The 22,579-nt window shown below is 34.0% G+C and overlaps 2 protein-coding genes across 12 annotated transcripts in view; one reads left to right on the forward strand and one right to left on the reverse strand.

Moving 5' to 3' along the window:
• The window catches only part of LOC136033177 (b(0,+)-type amino acid transporter 1-like), a 48,864-nt gene extending 34,262 nt beyond the window's left edge, over positions 1 to 14,602 (forward strand). The window contains exons 5-7 of the mRNA XM_065713871.1: positions 1,654 to 1,803; positions 7,896 to 8,064; positions 14,457 to 14,602. Coding sequence (XP_065569943.1) covers positions 1,654 to 1,803; positions 7,896 to 8,064; positions 14,457 to 14,515 — 378 coding nt within the window. The 3' untranslated portion in view covers positions 14,516 to 14,602. The remainder of the gene's footprint in view (positions 1 to 1,653; positions 1,804 to 7,895; positions 8,065 to 14,456) is intronic.
• Positions 1 to 22,579, reverse strand: part of LOC136033171 (GRB10-interacting GYF protein 2-like) — a 461,255-nt gene that overhangs the window by 253,030 nt on the left and 185,646 nt on the right. The gene's annotated exons all lie outside the window — the stretch shown is intronic.

Below are 22,579 nucleotides of genomic sequence, written 5' to 3' on the forward strand. Positions count from 1 at the left end.
TGAATTGTGGTAGTTTACACTTGCAAGATTATTTGACTTCACCTCTGGTCATTTTTAGTTGAAGGGAGCCCTTTTCTTTTCTTCGAAACACTAATTTTGTGGAAAAATGTTTATAAAATAAATTAAGTTAGTTTTTATTGACATAGTCTTTTTCATGAAAAAAAAATATTGCTTCTTTTCGGTATTCATCCATAAGAATTCATCGTTTGGCTTACTATGCTGGAAAAACTTTTTCAACAATTTATAATCCTGGCACAAATAGTATTGTTTAATTTGCGTTTTATACCTCCTCAAGTTGACCTGAAAAATAAAACTTGATACCATTCCCAAAAAATTCTATCTATGCTCCTTGACAACTTGGACACACTAACCCTCTTTTGATTTAGCTAAATTGTAAGAGCAGAAGTAGTCACAGTAATGGCCCCGAAATTCTTAACTTAGTACCCACAGCCGTTCTAGAGATATTGCTGAGATGTTTTATTGGCAACCAGCATAGACACAGCACTTTTTGATTTAGTCTTAAAGCATAGTGGGCAGTTCGCATAACTTTAGGGGGGAGGGCGACAAAAACAATATCCCTAGAGACTTCACTACTGGATCGTTTTACTGTGTTGAACGAGATGGCTGTCACAAAATTTTGCTTGGATGTGATTGGAAAATGAATGGGCTCAAAAGGACGACTGCTTGTCCCCCAATCACTCTATACTCTTAAAAATCCACTAGAACTTTTAATTTCCAGTGAAATTAGCTCTCTTAAGAGTTCCGGTGATTTTGTTAGTTTTGGTAGAGCGGCGCTGCCTATGATATTGCTTACGTTCCCTTTTGAAAACCTGAATATATAGAGTTTTTTCGTTCCGACGTCCCTAAAAGTTTCACCTTAATATCCGCAGCATCATTTGTTATAGTAAATGTAGTAACAAAACATAATAAATAGATAGTAATAAATAGTATACATGTAGTGTGTTTTGACTATTTCACATTCTTCCACAAAATACTCTGAAAGGTCAAACTTAATAATGTAAGCCGTTCTTGAGATATTGCTTTGTCACACTTTTGACAATCTATATGATCATAGTTCACTTTGATTTAGTTCAACATCGCTTAAATTATCCTTGAAATCTTCACCTTAATACCCTTAGCTTGCCTAGTAGCAACAGCTATAGTAACAGTAGTAGCATTAGTAGCAGCATGCGCCTAGCATGTTTGGTTTTCTTCAATACCCCCTTCAACACACGCTGAAAATCCAACTGAACACGATCAGCCGTTCCTGAAGTATTGCTGATACGTCCTCTCCGCAACCTGTCTGGGCACAAAGTGTTCTGATCAAGTTACATACATTTTCAATAATCACCCCACTCATGATGCCTGGAAACTTCCTCTTGATACGGTAAAAACTTTTCTGGTGTCATAGAAGAGAAAAATTGAGGAGCTAACCAAGGCACATGCTATCTGTAGTCTATTATAATTAATACCTTATTGATATAAACCACGTTAGCTTCCCAGCAGCAAGGGGCAGTAGCAGTCCTAGAAAATAAGAATTTATTCCATTTTTGAGTCTCGTTGTTACTTTACAATTTATTCAGATTTTGATATATATTTCATTCGTACTTTATTATATTATATTGGATTTAGATATAATTTATTACATTTCAGACTTTGATTGCATTACTGATGATTATTCCTGGTAATATTGGAAGTTTAATTGACTTCTTCAGCTTTACTGCTTGGATATTTTACGGGGGATGTATGGCCGCTCTTATACTGATGAGGTATACAAGGCCCAATGCTCCACGACCTTATAAGGTAAGTTTAACTCACGGTTGCCACCCAATGAAAGAAAAAATTACAATATTTAGTGACGTTTTGGTTGATTTAGGGATTTTCTTCAATAATATAGTGATGTATGTGCTCATCTAAAGATTTTGTTTTTGTTTAGATAGTATAACAAATCACTAGAAATAGTGATAATTAATAGAGGTGGCGACCCTGGTTTAACCAGTATATATTCAAGTGGCGCTAATGGTGTGAAAAGTCTTGAAGGCGTTTTATAAAGCTGTCAATTATATTATGCTACCTTAAACTGAGAATTTGATTTAATTTTGGATATGGTAACCTAAAAGTATTATGCGACATTTGGGTAAAATCGATTGGTATAATAGAGTCCCCCAAACACGAAAAGACATTCTCAATATCAATGGTAATAATTTTAGTGATCTGAACTTACATATTGTGTTCCCATAAACAAGCAATTAGGGCTGATGATTCGCTGTAACTTCACTGCCATTTTTATAAAACTGATATTTACAAAATACTAAGCTAGACCGAGAGCTTTCAATCGATACTTCATATGGTAACCTAAAATATATTATGAAATATTTTTGCAAAATTGATTTTTATAATATACTATCCTCTAATAAAACGAGCCGAGACTTGAAATATTGACGGACCTGACAAAAACTGATTGGTTTTCTATGGTCCAGATTCTAACATCTGTATACAAGGACTGATGCTAAAATGAAGGTCGGAATACATTCTAAGAGGGGTTACAGGTTTACAGGAACTCGATGGACACTTGACTGGAATATATTTTGTTTCGGCTAATAAAAAAGTAAAATTTAACTCCTTTTACAACCAATCTAGGTTTTTTCATAAAATATCCAAAAAAAAAACTTCGGCGAAAACACTGATCCATTATTTACCATCTTCAAATATTCAGAAAAAAACTTCGGCGAAAATATTGTTACTTATTTACATTAAACATTAGACATCAAGACTTATATTAAAAACATTAGTTCATGACTTTGTTGTCAAGGAAAAAAAAAATACCATAAATACGAAATAAATCACCATAAAATTACCCAAAAATTTTGCATAAAAACGAGAACGGATAAATTTCATACAAAGTGCATGACACAGGAGTTGCGAAGGATCACAAGGAATACCTAAACAAATCAAACAGCTAAGTAGTTTAAGATGAACGTAGTGCAATTTAATTCTTACCTTATTATTAATAATATTAAAAGGCTTAGAACCGAAAATAAAAATTTGAAATATTTCAAGGCGAAATCTAACAATGAAATCGGAAGAAAAAAACGATCATTTAAAAATTCCAGTTTTGCTCTGAAAGGAAACCCAGGATGGTCTAAGTAAAGAAAGATAACATGTCTGCACAATTCAAGAAGTCGCAAATCCAAGACCAAAAATACAAGATGTTATAATATAATCAAAAAGACTACACAATATTGCTGCTACTACTACTACTAACAACTTACTTCGATATAAAACCTCGAAGGCCAACAAATCTATGCAAGCTCCTTCTCCATCCCAATCTACTCAAAACCCCCCTCTTTACACCCTCCCGAGAAGTTTCTATTCTTTTAGACTTCACGACATCCTCCCATCTCCCATCGGGGACGATTTGCTTTTTGTTTGGCCCTAGATGGTTGGCCGACAAAGGCAATCTTTGGCAATATGTCACTTTTCATCCACAGAACCTTCGCTGTTCATCATAGCCTTTCAGCCATAGAAAGCAAGATTGCACCCCATTTTTCGTAGAACCTACTGTTATAAATAAGGTAGTCAGAAGGGTGCTTTGGTGCTGGAGGGGAGGGGTTCAGTACGTATTTCAATTAATAAGAAAGGTCAGGTCGACTATGGTTCAAAAATAACTAAAAGATTTAGCGTTAATGAGCATAAAACGAGAAGAATTAGAAGGAATCAATTTGGACAAGGGAATTAAATTTTGCAGAGGCAAACTTTCTAGCGGCTGAAAATGTCTAATTAGCGCTAAACTCACTTAAGCAAAAACTATTTTATAAAAATATTTATTAAATTTAAAATAACTATTTAAGTATTATTGCTAAGTTACGCAATAAGAAAATTGCAAAATATGGAAAATACGACACATCATTGATCAGAACATTTTACACTAATTCTTAGCATTGCTAAATCAGGTAGCAACAGTCTCTTTGAAGGAACCAGTTTTGTTTATACAGATTGTCTATCCATTATTAGATAACAAAAAACTGAATTTCTTTTACTGAATTTTTTACCTTTACCTTTACTGCTGTATATTTTTATCTTTATACCTTTAATTTTACCTTTATATGATGTTTTACCTTTTACTGTTATATATTTCATAGAAAATTTACACAAGCTAGCTAAAAAACATTGTATGACAATACTGAAAAAACATCAATTATACACATATATTAGGAGCATAATTTTTTACCTTTTACTGCTGTATATTTCATAGAAAATTTATAAAAGCTAGCTAAAAAAAACATTGCATGACAATATTGAAAAAAAACTCAATTATATTCATTTATTATAAGCATACCTTGTTATAAAAAATCTTTGGGTGTACTTATTAGCACCTTGGGCACCCATAAAGAGGGAAAGCAGGGGGCAACAGCCCGCCCAGGCTGAATGACGCTGCCTTATATTTTAATTGTAATATTTCTATTATACAGCATTGTAAATGCCAATTTGGCGAGGTAAGCCCCCCCCCCTGCCTAAATTTTAGCTTATGGGTGCCTATGCTTAGTATAATCTTTCTTCTATAGCATCAAAAAAGAAAAAAAGTCTGAAAACCGTTTTTGCTAAAATACTAGTTTAGGGTTTTTTCGCTATCATGGAAAGCAGTTGAATAAGGCGAATGAAACTTTCAGAAACCTTGTGCAGGGGGAGACTTGATAGGGCTTAAATTTTACTCAAATAACGAAAATTACACTCTTAAAAACTAAAGCCAATGTAAAACAAATTGAATGCTCGAATTAAAGTAAAACATTTTTTCAGGATTCAGATAGGTATGAGACATGTCAAATATACAATTTTAAACCGTAGAAATAAGAAAAAACAAGGGGGGGGAATAGTAACTTGGCAGATTTCTTTCTAGGTTATTTTCTTGACCGCTTTCTGCTTTCCAGGATAGTGAGAAGCCCCTGAAATAAGATTTTACCCACTTTGGAAAAATTGAACTACTAAATAAGCGATCAATAGCCACATTTGCTTAGACTTAATGAAAAAAATTAATCGTACCTTCATTTCCCTTTTTAAATAAACCAAAAACAAAACACATTATTTCATTTTCTTATGTAAAGTGTGCGTTTCTTGTCTAGCATTTGGGATATCAAAAAGGCAGTATATAGGGGGAGGGTTGACCCCCCCACCCCGAATGTTTGTCTGACTCGTAAAAAACTTAAAACAGTAAATATAAACAAGTCTGTGATGCGTTTTTTTTTAAATTATTTTTATAAGCCCTCTCCCCCCCTCGAAAAAATCTTAAATTTGGCCCCTGGATATTGAGCATTGAAGACAAATTCAAAAATACTTTCAGTACATTGTTTAAACTTCCATCCCACTTTTTATTCTGGAACAAATTTATTTTTACATTTTCACTACGATGTAATGAATCACCATCCAAAGGGTACTGTTGTGTGAAGTTTAAAGGCTCTATCTAATTTTTTTGTAATTATTCTAATGGTACCGCACCTTTCTTAATTCAGAGAGTAAGATATACATTTATTAACAAAACAAACCTTATTCACAGTCTACCTGCCAAGAAAAGCAATGAAGTTAGAAAGGGCAAGCGGAACTATCAACTGACAATTGTAATTACATATTCAATTGCAGTAACATTCAATTCAACTACAATATTCAATTATAATAATAACTACGTACCTGCGAACTAAAGCACTGCTCTGTTAAGCAATTGAAATTAAATTTAGATAATAATTCATCCTTTAATAGAGAATTTGAGCATATATATGTTACCGTGAATGTCCACAAAATGGTGAATGTCGACATTCACTGGTGAACGTCCAAAAAACCTTTTTTTCCCTTGGATTTAGTCAGCGTTGCCAGTCAACTTTTTATATTTAATCTAAGGTTTGGTGACGACATGTTAGGTTAGAATAGGTTAGGTTTGGTTAGATCAGGTTTTTAACCCATTTCTGATATTTAGAACCAAATTTAACGTAACCTAACTTTAACTTTAACCATCATAGCTTGCATCAGACTGAAAAGGCTGACTCGTTAAGCTAATTTAATCTACACAGATAAAAAGGAATTTTGAACATTTACCGGTGAATGTCGACATTAACAATATTTTGGACATTCATGGTAACATATACACCTAACACTACACACACAAAGTCAATAGAAAATAATTTAATGCTGTATGCAATAAAATCAGCTGCCAATAAAAGTCAACTTGCATTCACAAAGTAAGGCTGGCTGCCGTAAGATCAAGATGTGTGATAAGGAATTATTTAAAATTTTAATAAAACTGTACGACATGAATCAGTAGCTTTTTTTCAATAATAGCTAAACTTTATGAAGTACTGACGTCAATTCTCTGTCGAATTTTCGTTTTTGATTTTTTGGACAAAATTATAAAAGAATTTTTAGTGATTTAGATTTTTTATTGACTTCTTTGTTTTATTTTCTTTCATGTTATTTTGTTGCTGACAGTTATTAGTCATATAGCCGAAACATTAACTAAAATCTTATTTTAAACACTGTCTTCACAATATTCTTCATCAGCTTGTTGTTTTTTACATCAATTACGGTTGGACTGTTTAAACATTAGAAATTTAATTAACGATAGGAAAAAATGAAAAAAAAAAAAAACAGGAAAAAATATTCTTCATCAGCTTGTTGCTTCATCAGTTACAGTTTTTCAGTACACTCCTACCAGGCTGCTCAAACATTAGAAATTTTATAAATGATAGGGAAAAATGCAACGACAATGCCTTGAATAAAATTACAGCCTAGAGAGGGCTGTCCGTCGTAATTCATCGTTCGTTCTGTCTACTTAAATGCATTTATTTAGGGGTACCTTTATTATTCATATTTTTGGATTCCTATTAATTCACACATTGTCATCTGCATGCTGATAACCTTCATAAAGTTCCTTGTAAAGTGTCTTCCTCGACTTTCCTTCATGTACTTACCTTGACTTCCTCACTTTTAAATTTGACAGAGAGTCATATGAATGGTGTTAATTATATGCCATTTAAGGGTATTGGTTTTATTTTACGGATTAAGTGATTTTAAGTGGCATTTAAATAAAGGATTATTTTTTTCCCAAACATTAATTGGATATTATTTTATTTAAGTATAAGGAAAATCTGGAATTCTCAGATGTTTTTTTTTAGTGAAAACTGCCCTCTAGATTGACCTAAAATGTTCCTTTCAGAATTACCGTTCTCCCTTATGATAATTTTCAATTTTTTTTGGCGCTAATACTTGAATTATCTAGATTTTAATTCTTAGATATCAAAAATATATCAGTCCATAAGCTATTTAACGTACTTTTCATAGAGAAAAGACTTCAATTCTCGTGATAGATGGCGACTTTTTCAACTTAAGATGATGGCATCATCATAGATGTGGTCACATTTTGATGACGACAAAACCTGAAACCAAACTATTCTAGATTTAATTTTCAGCTTTAACCTTGATAATAATCTATAATATTCCTGTGATTTTTAGTTCCCCAAATAATGGCGATTATAATATAGATGGCGACTTTTCAACTTAAGATGATGGCATTATCATAGATGTGGTCACATTTTGATGACAACAAAACCTGAAACCAAACTATTCTAGATTTAATTTTCAGCTTTAACCTTGATAATAATCTATAATATTCCTGTGATTTTTAGTTCCCCAAATAATGGCGATTATAATATTGTTCATATCTATGTACCTGGTTGTTGTGCCCATTGTTGAAGATTCTCAAAATGAGTATCTCAACACTACATAATCATAGATGTCGTCACAATTTGATGACGACAAAACCTGAAAGAAAACTAGTTCTACCTTTACTTTCAGCTTTAAATTTTAGGCGTTATATCGGTAGTAATCTATTGCATTCTTCTGTCTTATAGGTCCCAATAATAATGCCGATTATAGTATTGATCGTATCTGTGTACCTGGTCGTTGCGCCCATTGTTGAAGATCCTCAAATTGAGTATCTCTACGCTACTATGTTCATACTGGCTGGTCTTATTTTCTATATTCCTTTTATCTATTATAAAGTGCCCGTCAAGTGTATGGGTAAGTTTTTTTTATATATATTCGCTTCTTTTCTTACAACTAATTTAAAGTGAATGGTGCCATGTTTGAGAATATTTTTTCTGGGATAAGGAAGGAAGAAAGGTTAGTAGTTGGTTTAGTGTTGAATCATAAGTTATGTAGGGTTGTGTACTATGCTTATTTACATGAATTTGGGGGTCTTTGATGGAAATGTCCTAGACTTAGGTTATGCAAACGATTTGAGTGTCCTATACAAATATGTAAGTCAAATTAACACATTTTCAGAGGTTTTAAGAATTTAAGGTCCAAGAATAGTTTCGAACATTAATGTTAAGAATACTAAGTTATATAGACTAGCAATAGGATGTAGGGGACACGAAGTAATGAACAATCGTTCATGGTGATAGTTTCGCTTACCTGGGTATTATTATTAGTAAATATGGTGGATGCAGTGAAAATATAAAAAGTTGGATAATCCAAGTGTATGAGGTTTCAAATATGAAAAAGCATTGGAAAAAAAATACAGGAAGATAAGTCTGTGAATTAAATTTTGGAATATTGGAAGCCATGGTAATTATGGGTATGAAGTAGGATTTTGAAACATGGACGCTAGGAAAAACAGAGGAAGATTTTTTAAATGTTTTTCAGAGGAATTGTCTTAACTTTTAATGGAGGAAATAGGTGCTCCTTTGCAGGGGCTTAGTTTGCTTTGGGGCAGGGGTTGCAACCACCCCTCCCAGATACCAGGTGCTTCCCCCTAGACCCTTGTTTGTTCCCCTAGATGAAATTTAGTTCCTTCAAAAATCTTGTCAAAACTAAGATAAGCCTGTGTAACTCAAGCATCCGCAGAAAAAGGTCAGTTTCCTTTAGCATATCTTTGCTTTTATTGTATTTTATGGCTCATTATTCAGTTTCCATTGCTATTTTTTATTGATTTGGGAAAATCAGCTCTAACTCTGACCTCCCCCCAGGATTTTGACGAAATTACGTCACTACTCCACTACCTCTTAAACATTAACCTCTCCGGAAAATTTGGTTTGCTCCCACTTTCTAGGACAATAATGAAAGAAAGGTTAAGGTCAATAGTCCAAGCTGAACATATGGAGGGTGACACACTGCTAAAGGTTGCGCTTTTTGACGATCTGTTTACCATCAACGAAAAGCAGGTTGTACTCACATAGGGTGGGAAGTGGTCCTAAGGAAGAGTTTAAAGGAAACTGGAACTTCATGGGTGGAGTAAAGTAAGCCTTTGAATAAATTGAAGCGGAGGGGGAGCGTCCAATGCTTTTACGGCCTCAACCGGCTTGATGCTACAGTGAGTTGTTAGTAACAATGGCAATAATGCTGATGATGCAGACTGCCAAGGATTGTGTTAGTAACAATTGTTGTTGATTGTTGTTAGTAACAATGGCAATAATGCTGATGATGCAGACTGCCAAGGATTGTGTTAGTAACAATTGTTATTGATTGTTGTTAGTAACAATGGCAATAATGCTGATGATGCAGACTGCCAAGGATTGTGTTAGTAACAATTGTTGTTGATTGTTGTTAGTAACAATGGCAATAATGCTGATGATGCAGACTGCCAAGGATTGTGTTAGTAACAATTGTTGTTGATTGTTGTTAGTAACAATGGCAATAATGCTGATGATGCAGACTGCCAAGGATTGTGTTAGTAACAATTGTTGTTGATTGTTGTTAGTAACAATGGCAATAATGCTGATGATGCAGACTGCCAAGGATTGTGTTAGTAACAATTGTTGTTGATTGTTGTTAGTAACAATGGCAATAATGCTGATGATGCAGACTGCCAAGGATTGTGCTTTTTGACGATCGGTTTGGGACCAAATGAAAAACAGTTCCTGCCCGAATGGAGGGAATAGGTCATAAAGAAAGGTTTAAAGAAAAATTGGAGCTTAATGGGAGGGGTAAAGAGTGAAGCTTTTAATAGTTTAGAGGGGAGGATTAGTGTAGCTTTTTGTCTTAGCCGGTTTGGTTCAAGAATGATTTGATAGCAGTAGTAGTAGTATTAATGTATTGTAACGAAATTTTTTTCTTGAATTTTTACATTAAAACTGAACGGACGTAACATTCTTCTGTAGCATTTTAGAAATGTTGTTGTGTTAACTTACCTGTCATCTGTCTGCCATGCTTAAAGTTTGCTGAACTGCTATGGCTGAAAGAGAACATTGTGTCGAAGATTCTTTAAATTGCTTTATTTTTTTAATCGCCTGATGACCCTCAGTCTTTTTTTGCTTGCGTTAGAAGAACACTGGTTCATCGTAAGAGCGCTAAAATGTATAACAATGCGAATTTTTCTTAATTAGACTTATACTTCCCCAACCTACTCACGCACAGGTCCATCATTTGGAGGAAGGGATGAGGTACTATCCCCCCAGTTTTGGGGATTTCCTTGTTTTTACCTTGTTGTTTCTTCATAATAGCATGATTTTATTGATCATTTGTCCCTAAATGTTAAATTCCAAGAAGCAAAAATAGTAAAGGTATACTTTCTGATGGAAAGTTCAAAATGCTTTCTGAAGGAAAATGGAAATAATAATACCACGAATATCCGTGTAACTACACGTGTTCAATCCATTTAATGTCCTTCAGTTTATAGCATCCGTATATATTTCATTTAGGAAAATATTTTATATTTAACTAAATGTTTATACAAAGGATAATATACTCCTTGGACTCTCAATGTGACAGAATTGCGATTTTTGGAAGGGACAGTTTAAGAGAGCTGCGAAGTAAAACCTATGACTAACGCTGGAATTTTTTAACAAAAACTTTTTAATAATTTTTTTAACAAGAATTTATTAAAATTTTAACACGAACTTTTTAAAATTTCAAACCAATTTTTTGACAACAATTCATGTATACTGCTTTAGTTTATTTGCCTAAAAAGGACGAAGATCTTTTTGCAAGGTGTAACGTGTATATTTAAAACTTAAAACGAACAAAAATAATGTTTCTTAAGTCAAATTTTTCTTTAGAAAAATTATTTTTAATTTAAATTTTTAGAATTTTTAAATTTTTAATTTTTAAATTTTTAGAAAAATTTTTCTTTAGATAGAAAAGAGCAATTACTCTAGTTAATCGGAAACTATTGCTTAGCAGTTTATGCAGCATACATCTTAAAAACTATTTCCAATAAACTAACTAATGATATTTCCCTAACTTTACAGAATTAGAAAAACTAGCACTTTTCTGAAAACACAAAACCGACACAATAAAACAGGACTAGGGACAAAGAAATTTTTACCTTTAGTATCTTGTGGAAATTATAAGAGTGATATATAAGGTTTCCAATAGTTTTTACCAGTCATAAAATCAAAAAAATTTATTATATAGTTTTAATTGTCTAAAGATCTCAAGCAAGCTGAGTTTTAAGTAAAGCTTTAGTTTTTAGAACTTGCATTAGAAAAATCTTTTGTTTTTATTTTTAATTAATACTTCAAGGAGCCAACAACCATAGGCGTATGTGATAATAATAACGTTAAAATTTTTAAACAGATACGGTTTCAATATAACACTTAAATGGGTAAATGATTACTATTTTAGGTTTCTTGAAACATAATTTTTGTATATTTCTAATATTACCATGGCTCTTTTTTTGTCCTCACTGCTACAATTTATTTTCTATTGTTATCAGTAACAATTGCTCAAATGTACTTCAGAACGTCCCAACCAAACCGAAGAGAGTATTTGTTACGAGCATAACTTGTCATTGAGTATAATTTGGCTCTGGGCATATGCCATTTTAAAACTTGAATTTTTTATGATTTTCTTCAACTTCTTACTTTTTTTCATCGAAGTTGTACCCCTTAAAGTGTTGCCTACCCCAAGTTTGAACAATAAAATCTTCTTTACCAAATCGTGAAAAAAAATCACACTCAATTGTGCTCAATTTTTTACTTTCTGTTCTTTTATGGGAAGAACGGGGTGATACCTGTCTTTATTTTAATCGTTTTCCTTGTATTCATCTTTTTATGTGTTACGAGCATAATCGAAGGTTCTGTTTATATTGTACAGATTTTGACGTGTAAAAGCTATTTTAGCGTTCAAAATTGTTGAATTATCCAATGCTATAATTTTTGGGGATTTTTATTAAAGTAAATTTTTATGAAAGTTATAAACTGAAATTTTGCAAAATTTTCCTCCTCTTTTTAATTTCCCTCCTTAAAGCCTAAATTCATGATTCCACCCCCCCCCCATGTGTAAATGCCTGTTTAGGACATCTAAACATTTCAAAAATGAAGACTTCGACTACGTAGGAGCATATCTATGACATTATTATAAAACTATTTTATTTTTTTATTATAAATTTTTAGTTTCATTTTTTCTTGTTTCTAACTTTTTTCAAACAGTTCGTGGTAACGAACTGTAGTAAGGAGCGACCCGGCTCAATAGTAACCAAAACTCTAAAAAATGGAATTTTGATACCAATAGCTATATCAAAAGAATCGCATTTTAATGCTGGTTTTAAATATATAAGTTTCATCAAGTTTAGTCTTACCCATCAAAAGTTACGAGCCTGAGAAAATTTGCGTTATTTTAGAAAATAGGGGGAAACACCCCCTAAAAGTCATAGAATCTTAACGAAAATCACACCATCAGATTCAGCGTATCAGAGAACCCCATTGTAGAAGTTTCGAGCTCCTATCTACAAAAATGTGGAATTTTGCATTTTTTGCCAGAAGGCAGATCACGGATGCGTGTTTATTTGTTTTTTTTTTTTTTTTTTTTTCCCCAGGGGTGATCGTATCGACCCAGTTGTCCTAGAATGTTGCAAGAGGGCTCATTCTAACGGAAATGAAAAGTTCTAGTGCCCTTTTTAAGTGACCAAAAAAATTGGAGGGCACCTAGGCCCCCTCCCACGCTAATTATTTTCCCAAAGTCAACGGATCAAAATTCTGAGATAGCCATTTTATTCAGCGTAGTCGAAAAACCTTATAAGTATGTCTTTGGGGACGACTTACTCCCCCACAGTCCCCATGGGAGGGGCAACAAGTTACAAACTTTGACCTGTGCTTACATATAGTATTGGTTATTGGGAAGTATACAGGCGTTTTCAGGAGGATTTTTTTGGTTGGGGGGAGGGGTTGAGAAGAGAGGGATATGCTGGGGGAACTTTCCATCGAGAATTTGTCATGGGAGAAGAAAACTTCCATGAAGGGAGATCAGGATTTACTAGCATTATTTAAAAAAAAAATTAAAAAATAAATGTGAAAAAGCTTTTTCAGCTGGAAGTAAGGAACAGCAATAAAACTTAAAACAAACAGAAATTATTACCCATATAAGGGGCTCACCTCTTTATGATACCTAGCTCTTTACACTAAAGTATTTTTAGTAATTTCAACTATTTATTCTACGGCTTTTGTGATTCAGGGGTCATTCTTAATGAATTGGGATAAAATTTAAGCTTTAGTGTAAAGAGCGAGGTACTGACGATGGGGCGAATCCCCTCATATATGTAATAAAAACATGAGAATACAAAAGTTCTTTACGTAAGCTAATTTATAAGTTACGTAAATCTTTTACCAATCAAAAGATTCGTAAAAAATTAAAAGTTCTAGTTGCCTTTTTAATTAACCAAAAAATCGAAGGGCAACTAGGCTTCGCCCCCGCTCTTTTTTTCTCAAAATCATTCGATCAAAATTATGAGAAAGCCATTTAGCCCCCCCCCAAAAAATATGCAAATTTCGTTTTGATTATTCCTCTGCGGAGAGCCAAAATCAAAACATGCATTGATTCAAAAACGTTCAGAAATTAAATAAAAAAAAAACGAGTTTTTTTAACTGAAAGTAAGGAGCGACATTAAAACTTAAAACGCACAGAAATTACTTCGTATATGAAAGAGGCTGCTTCCTCATCAACGCCCCGCTCTTTACGCTAAAGTTTTTTACTGTTTTAAAAAGAAGAATTGAGAGAAAGAGTCAAACTTTAGCGTAAAGAGCGGGGCGTTGATGAGGAAGCAGCCTCTTTCATATACGAAGTAATTTCTGTGCGTTTTAAGTTTTAATGTCGCTCCTTACTTTCAGTTAAAAAAACTCGTTTTTTTTTAATTTAATTTTTAATAAGGAATGCAAGCTCGATAATCCTATGTTATAATGGTAGCTTTAAGGAGTAAATATAGCTGAAATTGAGGAGTAATTAAGGAGTAAATATAAATTAAGGAGTATAAATAAGTAATTAAGGAGTGAAATTAAGGAGTAAATATAGCTGAAATTGATAGCATTTTTTTCTAGTTACTTCAATTCTTCAAATAAAAAAAAAATAAATAAAATAAAATAAAAGTATATAAATAAAAAAAAAAATAAAAGTTCCTAAGTCCACCAGAAAAAATAGGTCATATGCTAAGTGTTTGTTATAATTGATGATACTAATGTTTATTATGATCTTTACAGGTCCAGTGACAGCATTCTTGCAATATTTGTTAGAAGTGGTGCCAACAAAATATGAATAAGGCCAACCTCAATGAGCAGTATTTATGTATAATTAAGTACTTGAAGAATATTGTTATCATCCTTCTAATAAAAGTCAGTGACAATCACTTTCTATTTACACAAGTATTTTCTTAGTCCAAAATATATGTGCATAAGAAATCGGCAGCAAAATTAAAAAGGTGCTATGTGACATTATGGGGAAAGTTATATTTAAACACTCTATTCTGTCAATTGCATCGCTGTGTTTTTTCTAATTTAATTTGTTTAAAAATATTCTTAAACGTTTGTGAAGTTTTTTCCTAAATGCTGAAAACTTTAAGAACTATTGCTTCTTTTTTTCCAGTCGCCAACAACCCCTTTACATTGATAGAAGCATTTATTATTTCCAGAACAAGCCTGTATTAGAAATTGGGCTTGACAACACAAAAGGTGGCATCTGACTCATTTTGAAAATCTAAAAAGAAGGAAATGTAAGGGGTTCGTCAGTCCCGTTAGGAAATTAGCCGAGATAGGGTAGGGGGCAAGTACGACCAGAAACTTTTAACTGAGATTTTAATTGTAATACATCTAGTTTTTATATTTATCAGTAAAGTTTATGGTTTATGGTTTCTAGGAGCACTGGCCCTAACTTGTGTCCATGAGAACGTACCAATAAAAAGATTTGTTTAAAGAATTCTCCTTGAAAACTGCAGTAATGGTGACCGTGTATTTAATTTTCAAAAGGTATTATGTAACATTTTGGGGAAAGTTATATTTAACCGCTCTATTCAGTCAATTGCTTCACTCTTTTTGTTTTAATTTTAATTGGTTAAAAAGATTAGAACTTCGTGCGTTTTTTTCTAAATGCTGAAACTTGAGGAACGGTGTTATTTCTCTTTTTTTTCTCGCCGACAATCACTGTATGTAGATAGAAGTATTGGTTATCTCCAGAACAAGCGTGTATAATATATGGGTCTTCGCAATACAAAAGGCTCCATCTGACGTTTTTTTTGAAAAACTAGGTTGTTATATTTTTTTAATAAAGGCTAATATCCGTCAGTAAGAATTAAGTTAAACATTTTATGGCTCTAAAGTAGACATCAGATACAGTATTCAAAATGTATATTGCGAAATTTTTGAGGAGAGATATTTACACTCACTCCATTGATAGGTTCAATCTGTTTGTTCTAATTTACATTTGTTAAAAAGATATTCGGAGTTTACCTTTTTTTCTAAGAGCCCGGCACTTGAGAAAAATGTTTATTTTCTCTTCTTTTTTTCAATCACTTTGTCTCTTAATTGCATCAAGAGAAACGTTTGCAAAAAAACACCTCTGCATAAGATATCGAGCTTCGCAATACAAAATGCGTCATTTGTTGTTTTTTTTTGGAAAAAGCTAGATTGTATTTTTTTTTAATAAAGGCGAACGAATTAAGAGAAATATGATATGGCTCCGAAGTTGATGTCAACTGCAGAACATCAAAATACTTCACGTGATATTTTTGGGGAAAGTTATATTTGCATCCTGTCCCATGGATAAGTTTATTCTATTTGTTCTTATTTGTCTACGTTAGAAAGATGTTTAAAGTTTATCTTTTTTTTCTAAAAGCCCATCACTTGAGAAACAGTGTAATTTTCTCTTCTTTTTTTCAATCACTGAAGCATCACTCCCGTTAATTGCATCAAGGAAAGCGCTTATTATCTCTTATAAACGTCTGCATAAGATCCTAGATCGAGCTTCACCTTTTTCCTCTGAAAAACAGCCCCTGGAATCCATAAAAGACTCATATCAGCTTCTAGGAGGTTTCTTCTAAATACGCAATTAACGCATCAAAAATCATTACAGCCATCAGATAAACAAAAAGGCTCGATTTTTGCCCTCAATATCAACACTATCATTATATGTATACATATGTAACAAAAGGAAAGAAGAAACAATGGAATTGAATGGTGTGAAGTACAAAGTACTCGAGCTGCCTGTTCTGAGCAATTTAAGGCCTTTAGACCTTTAAGGTCTTTAGGCTTTTAGACCAATTTAAGGCCTTTAGACCAGCTGGTCAACTGCTACTGCTCTTTCTACTCGCTCTTCCTCTCTTCTGCACTCAATTCACTCTCTTCAAACAATATTATTATCCACGAGAAAGTCAATTATGCTTTTGTACAGGTATCTTTTATCTGCTGTATTATAATTAGCTTTAAATAGCTCGTCGATATATTTATTTGTCTTCAGTCTTTCAATTGTAAGTTTGACGTTTGCTGTATACTATGCTGTAGCATTTGAAAATTATGGGTTGAAAGTCTCAGTCTATTTTAAACAAAATCTACAGTGTGGGACGTTCCTTTTCTTCCATTCATAATCTTTCTTTTTTTTAATCAGATAGTTACTCTTTATTCTGAGATAAAGAACATTTGTTTCCCGGAAGGGAAAGATGAGAACAGGAAATAAGAACTATTTTTGAGGTATTCTATGTCTAGTTGTTTCACATAGAGTGAGAGACCTGGCGCTGATAGAAATGGGTCTATCCACTGTAGATTTTGTCAACAGATCAGCAATTTCGTTATAGTTTATACCCTGGTGACTTGGAACGTGTTGAAACTGGAGGATAGTATTTCTCTGTTGAAGGGAAAAGAGAAGGCTCCGAAGGCCGCACAGATATGAGCCAAGTGCTGATTTTCGCACTTTTGAAATCAACTGCAAAGCTGACTTTGAGTCTGAGATGACAAGGCACTTTTTTGATAGCAGAAGCTTTACTTTAACTACCTTAAGTGTCTCAATAATAGCTTTAGTCTCGGTAGCCAGGCTGGAAGTTCCGTTTGGCAGCCTTGTACAAATATTCAAAGAAAAACTTAGAAAAGTCACGCCTGAAGCAGCTTTGGACCCTTTTGCTGAACCATTGATTTATGGAAAATCCAGGTAATCATTTAAGACTTTCTGTCTGAAAATTACCATAGCCTGAATGGGGGGAAAATTTGACTTCTTATCCAAAATAAGCTCAGTGCATACTTGAATCAGGATTAAACTTCCTTTTTGTAGGCTGAAGATGTAAAATGCAACTCACTGTATCATTATTCTAGTTGGGAACCAGCTCAATGAAAAGAATCCTAGAGCGGATATCCTCTATACCTGCGCACTTGACCAATCGCCTGAATTTTTGTGTAACACTTGATTATCATCGGGTTCCTCTTTTCTTGCACTGACGGCATACCAGTTAGTGCCCGGACTTCATGATTTGGGAATTTGCCATTCAAGTTTGCTGTGCCAGCAAATCAGTTTGCTGATTTCCTCCGAAGAAGGTACAGATCTGAGTCAGCTGCTGATTTGTGCACTTTAGTAATCAATTTTAAAGATGAATTTGAGTCTTAGAAGACAGCACACTCTTTGGGTAGGGGAGGTTTTACATTAACTACAGTAATTCCCTCAATTATAGCTTTGGTCTCAGCAGTCAGGATGGAAGATCCATTTGGCAGCCTGGTACAAATATTCAAAGAGTAACTAGGGATAGTCGCGGCTGAAGCTACTATGGACTCTTACCGAACCATCTTTATAGATTTGTGGGAAGTTGGGGTAATTAAGACTTTCGGTCTGAAGATTACCCGATCTGAGTGGAGAGAAAACTTGACTTCTTATCCAAAATAAGTTCAGTGCATTCTTGAATTAGGATTAAAATTCTATTTTGGAGGCTGAAGATGTAAAATGCAACTCGCTGCATTATTATTCCAGTTGGAAACCAGTTCAGTGAAAAGAATCCAAGAGCGGATATGCAAGCTATTATTCATTGAAAAATTATTAAAAAAGGTTTTGAAAAAAAAACCATGCACTTTACCATTCCTTTAATTTTTGTGTAATACTTCGGAATGCAAAAGGCGTCATTTGATATTTTTTGAAAAAGCTAGATTGGTCTTTATTAATAAAAGTTATTTTTAGCTGTAATGAATTAAGAGAAGTATTCTGTGGGTCTAAAGTTGAGGTCTACTGCAGCAATTCAAAATACGTCATGTGACATTTCTGAGTAAAGTTAGATTTACACCCTATCCCATTGATAAGTTTAATCCGTTTGTTTTAGTTTGTCTGCGTTAGAAAGATGTTAAATTTTTTTTTTCTCAAATCCTATAGCCCGGAAAGTAAAAAACATTGTTATTTTTTTTTAGATTAATGACTATCAACTTACATTAAGAGAATTACTTGCTATCATAGGTCGCAAAATAGCCCTGCCAAAGTAAACAACAATGATGGCAAAATGTATTCTTCTATTATGTTTTTGAGTGAGAAGTTCAGACCAGGGCTCTTTGTATCAAAATAATTGTCGTAGAAAATTCAAAGAGGGCTAATTCGATTGGAAATAAAGTTGTTGTCCTCTTTTCAAGAGTCAAAAGTTATCGGAGTGCAACCAGCACCCCCCCCCATGATTAACATAAAAGGGTTTTTTATGGAAGGGATGACCATATTAGATTTGGAGAAGGCTCATTCGATTTGAAATTAGAAGTTCTTGTGCCCTTTTCAAGAGTAAAAAATTATTGAAGGGCAACTAGCCCCTCCCTTGTTCTCTTTTCCCAGCAGCAATCAAATGAAATTTTGAGATAGCCATTTTCTTAAAATACTGCGAAGAGCTTGTAACACAGCCTTTGAAGTTGAGATAAATTCCCAGATCCTGAGGGCAAGGATTTCAAATTATGCCCCAGGGACATGTAAAGTCTTCATAGAAGGGGTGGTCCAATGAGCTTTAGAAAAGGCTCATTTGATCAGATATTAAAAGTTTTAGTTCTCTATTAAGCGTCAAAATTGATGGAGGGTCCCTCTCCAAAGTCATCCGTTCGCCAAACACATCTGATTGAAACTGCAAAATCTGACATTTTGTTACAAATAATATAAAGAACGTATAACAATGCCTCCAGGGTTGATAAAAAGTTCCAAAGCCCAGGGTAAGGATTGTAAGTTATGCTCCAAGAGCATATAAGCCTTTTATGGAATGTGTGGTTGTGTAAACTTCAGTTGGCACTCAGTTTACTGGAAAAATTGGAAATTCTAGTGCCTTTTTTAAGAGTCATAAGTAATTGGAAGGCAACTAACCCCTCCCCCATACTCCCAAAACACATCCAATCAAAACGTTGTTACAGCTATTTTGTTCAAAAATGTTAAAAAGTCCAGTAATAATGCCTTTGGGGATGTCAAATCCCTTACTCATTGCAAGGGGCTGTTGGTTAGTCTATTCATTCATTGTTTTTAATGTTATTGAAAAGAAATGTACTTTCGACCTCTCCTCACCAAAAAGACGAAGAGCATTCAGATAAGCCTTTCAGAGAATGTTGAGGGGAGTGTTGAACTAAAGCAATCCACGTTATGTGCATACGAGTTGTCAAAAAAGCATAACTCAGGAATGACTAAGTATATTAAATTCAAACTTTTAGGACTCAGTTGACCAAAAAGGCAATATTTAGGGTATTACAACTACCACTGCTACTACTACTACGACAACTACTACAATTAAATATAATTGCATACAATGAAGTATGAAAACTCATATGCAAACAACCCGTCCACCACAAATTGTTCTTACTCCTTTTATAGAATATGTAAACAAACGTCAGGCTGTGTCCAAGTCAACGGGAAATGTAGCCAGTCATTCAGAATTTTCCCGGACTGTTCTCACGGTTATACTGCATCTACCAGGTTATAGGACGATTAACCAGCAAGACCATTCCACTCTGAACCAAGCAACCTCTGTGGGTGCCCTAAAGTGGCCGGCTAATACTTTTTTAAGAGCAATATTTCTTCATAGTGGTTAGCATAGATTCCTAAAAAATCAACTAATAAGAGCAGGTGTAATTTAAATTTTTTTTTAAATTACAATGCTTTATCTTCATTGTGGTTAGCATAGGTTCCTAAAAAAATCAACTAATAAGAGCAGGTGTAATTTAAAAATGTTTTTTTTTGATAATTTTGAGCTTAATTTTGATATTAATTTTCACTTTTACTCCCACACTGGAAATTGACGAGGCGCTGTTTTGGCAAAAAAGAACATCAAACATAACACGAAAACCCCTAAGTTCACAAGATCCTTTTCACTAAGGATCAACACCAGATCGCTGAGCCTTTCGTCGTTCAACTTTCAACTACTAGTAATGCTATTGCTAAAACCACTGCTTCTGTAGCAATTATAATCAATGCTGAGAGTATTAAAATTAAGGTTGAACTAAATTGAAACATGCAATATGTATACAGTTTTAATTCCTGTGATACAGCAACATTTTCGGAACGGCTAACAGTATCATGAACTAACTTCTTTGGCATAATGGATAGCGTGTTCGTTTGACCAAAATGTACCGCTATTACCGCTACTACTGATCCTGCTACGGCTACTACAATTATGATATTAGTACATAACTTCGAACACCACACTGCCTTTCCATGACGAAAATATAACAGTTCAAAACAGGGATAAAACCTTTTAATAGACAGTGAAACAAATATAAAGTTTTAACTGAATATTTTGGACACATATACAGTGTCCAAAATATTCAGTTAAAATTTTGTATTTGTTTCACTGTCTATTAAAAGGTTTCATCCCTATTTTGAACTGTTATATTTTTTATAGTAGTACAATTAGGGCTACGCATATGAAGGAGAAAATTTGACAGGATATTGGAAGGGGGTCAATTGACAAAAGAGCAATGTGTGCACGCTACTACTAAATCCTTGAAGAGACTGGAATATAGCCGCGTGCCAAGTTTATGTGGAGTACCAGCCAAACAGGGGGGGGGGGGTACTTTACTGCTTTGGCAAAATATGCCAAATTTTGCGGATTTTGCAAATTTATTATGCTTTTTGCATAATATGATGTAGAGAGACCATTGTGAAGGATTTAAGGGTTAAAAAAAAACTTTACCTGTATGAAAACAAAAAAAAACTAATGCTCTCTAAAAAGAGTCTTGTGTAACCCTCTGTACCTGTTATACTGTTTGCAATGATGTTTGTCGACAGGCACTGCAGTTTACTTAGAAGAAACGGAAAAATGAATCAAGCAGGATTCATACCAAGCCGTTCCAGAGGTGAATAGATATTCACTTAGCAGTAAGTGATTGAAAAGACGCAGAACTTTTTAGAGAAGTCATTGTCAATTTTAAAGTAGCTTTTCACTCTGCAGATTGAAAATGACTTTAGCTCATACTCAAACAACCAGTCCACCCCAAATATTTTTCCTTCTTTTATAGACCATGTAACGCCAGGATGTGTCCAAGTCATCCGAAAAAATAGCCAGCCTTTAGGCATTTCTACGGACATTCGGCAGGGATACACTGCAGCTATCGAGCTATGGGACGACTGACCAGTGGCACCATTCAATTCTGATCTAAGCAACCTCTGTGGGTGCCCTAAATTGGGCGGCCCATAGGTGCTTATGTGCAATATTTCTTCACAGAGGTTAGCAGTAGTGAGGAGGTTCCAGGTTTAAGCAGAGTTCATCCCTATTGAATCCCAATCCCGACACTTTTGTTAAAACTTCTTCAAAACGCAGGTATTTGTTAAGTAATACGGGATGTTTTCTTCAAGATGCAAGTGATTTTTACGCAATAGAAATTGAAGGTGACATAATAAGGGGTGTTTTTCTGTGAATTTTGGCTGTTGAGAAACCTGAGGGTGTAGGAAAAAGCCACAAGACCCTCCCAAGTAAGGACCTAGCTCAAATTAATCATGGCTCATTCATATAGATTTTTATGCTTTACGCACAAAGCCTTTGTTCTTATGGTTGCTAGTAGACAAAGGAATTTACCGTTATTTCCAGGAACATATGCGAAGCGTTACATGGTGTCGTATTGATTTTTCAGGAACAAAGATGATCCGTTATTCAGCAGTTTGTTTATTTGCACGGCAAGACTGGGTAAATTTCTTTGTTCTCGAAGGGAAACCTTATCGGTCTTATATTAGATACTGCTAATGACATGCCAAGATTTTCAGAAATGGATATGACCCAAAGATACCCACAAGTAAGCCTCTATGTGTATTGAGGATAGCCCCCTCCACCCACCAAAACTCCTTCGAGATAACAATTGAGCCAGCAACATTTTTAGCTTCTAAGCAGTTTTCCATTGATTTTATGAAAATTATATCT

This window comes from Artemia franciscana, chromosome 11, assembly GCF_032884065.1.
Source record: "Artemia franciscana chromosome 11, ASM3288406v1, whole genome shotgun sequence".
NCBI classification, from domain to species: domain Eukaryota; kingdom Metazoa; phylum Arthropoda; class Branchiopoda; order Anostraca; family Artemiidae; genus Artemia; species Artemia franciscana.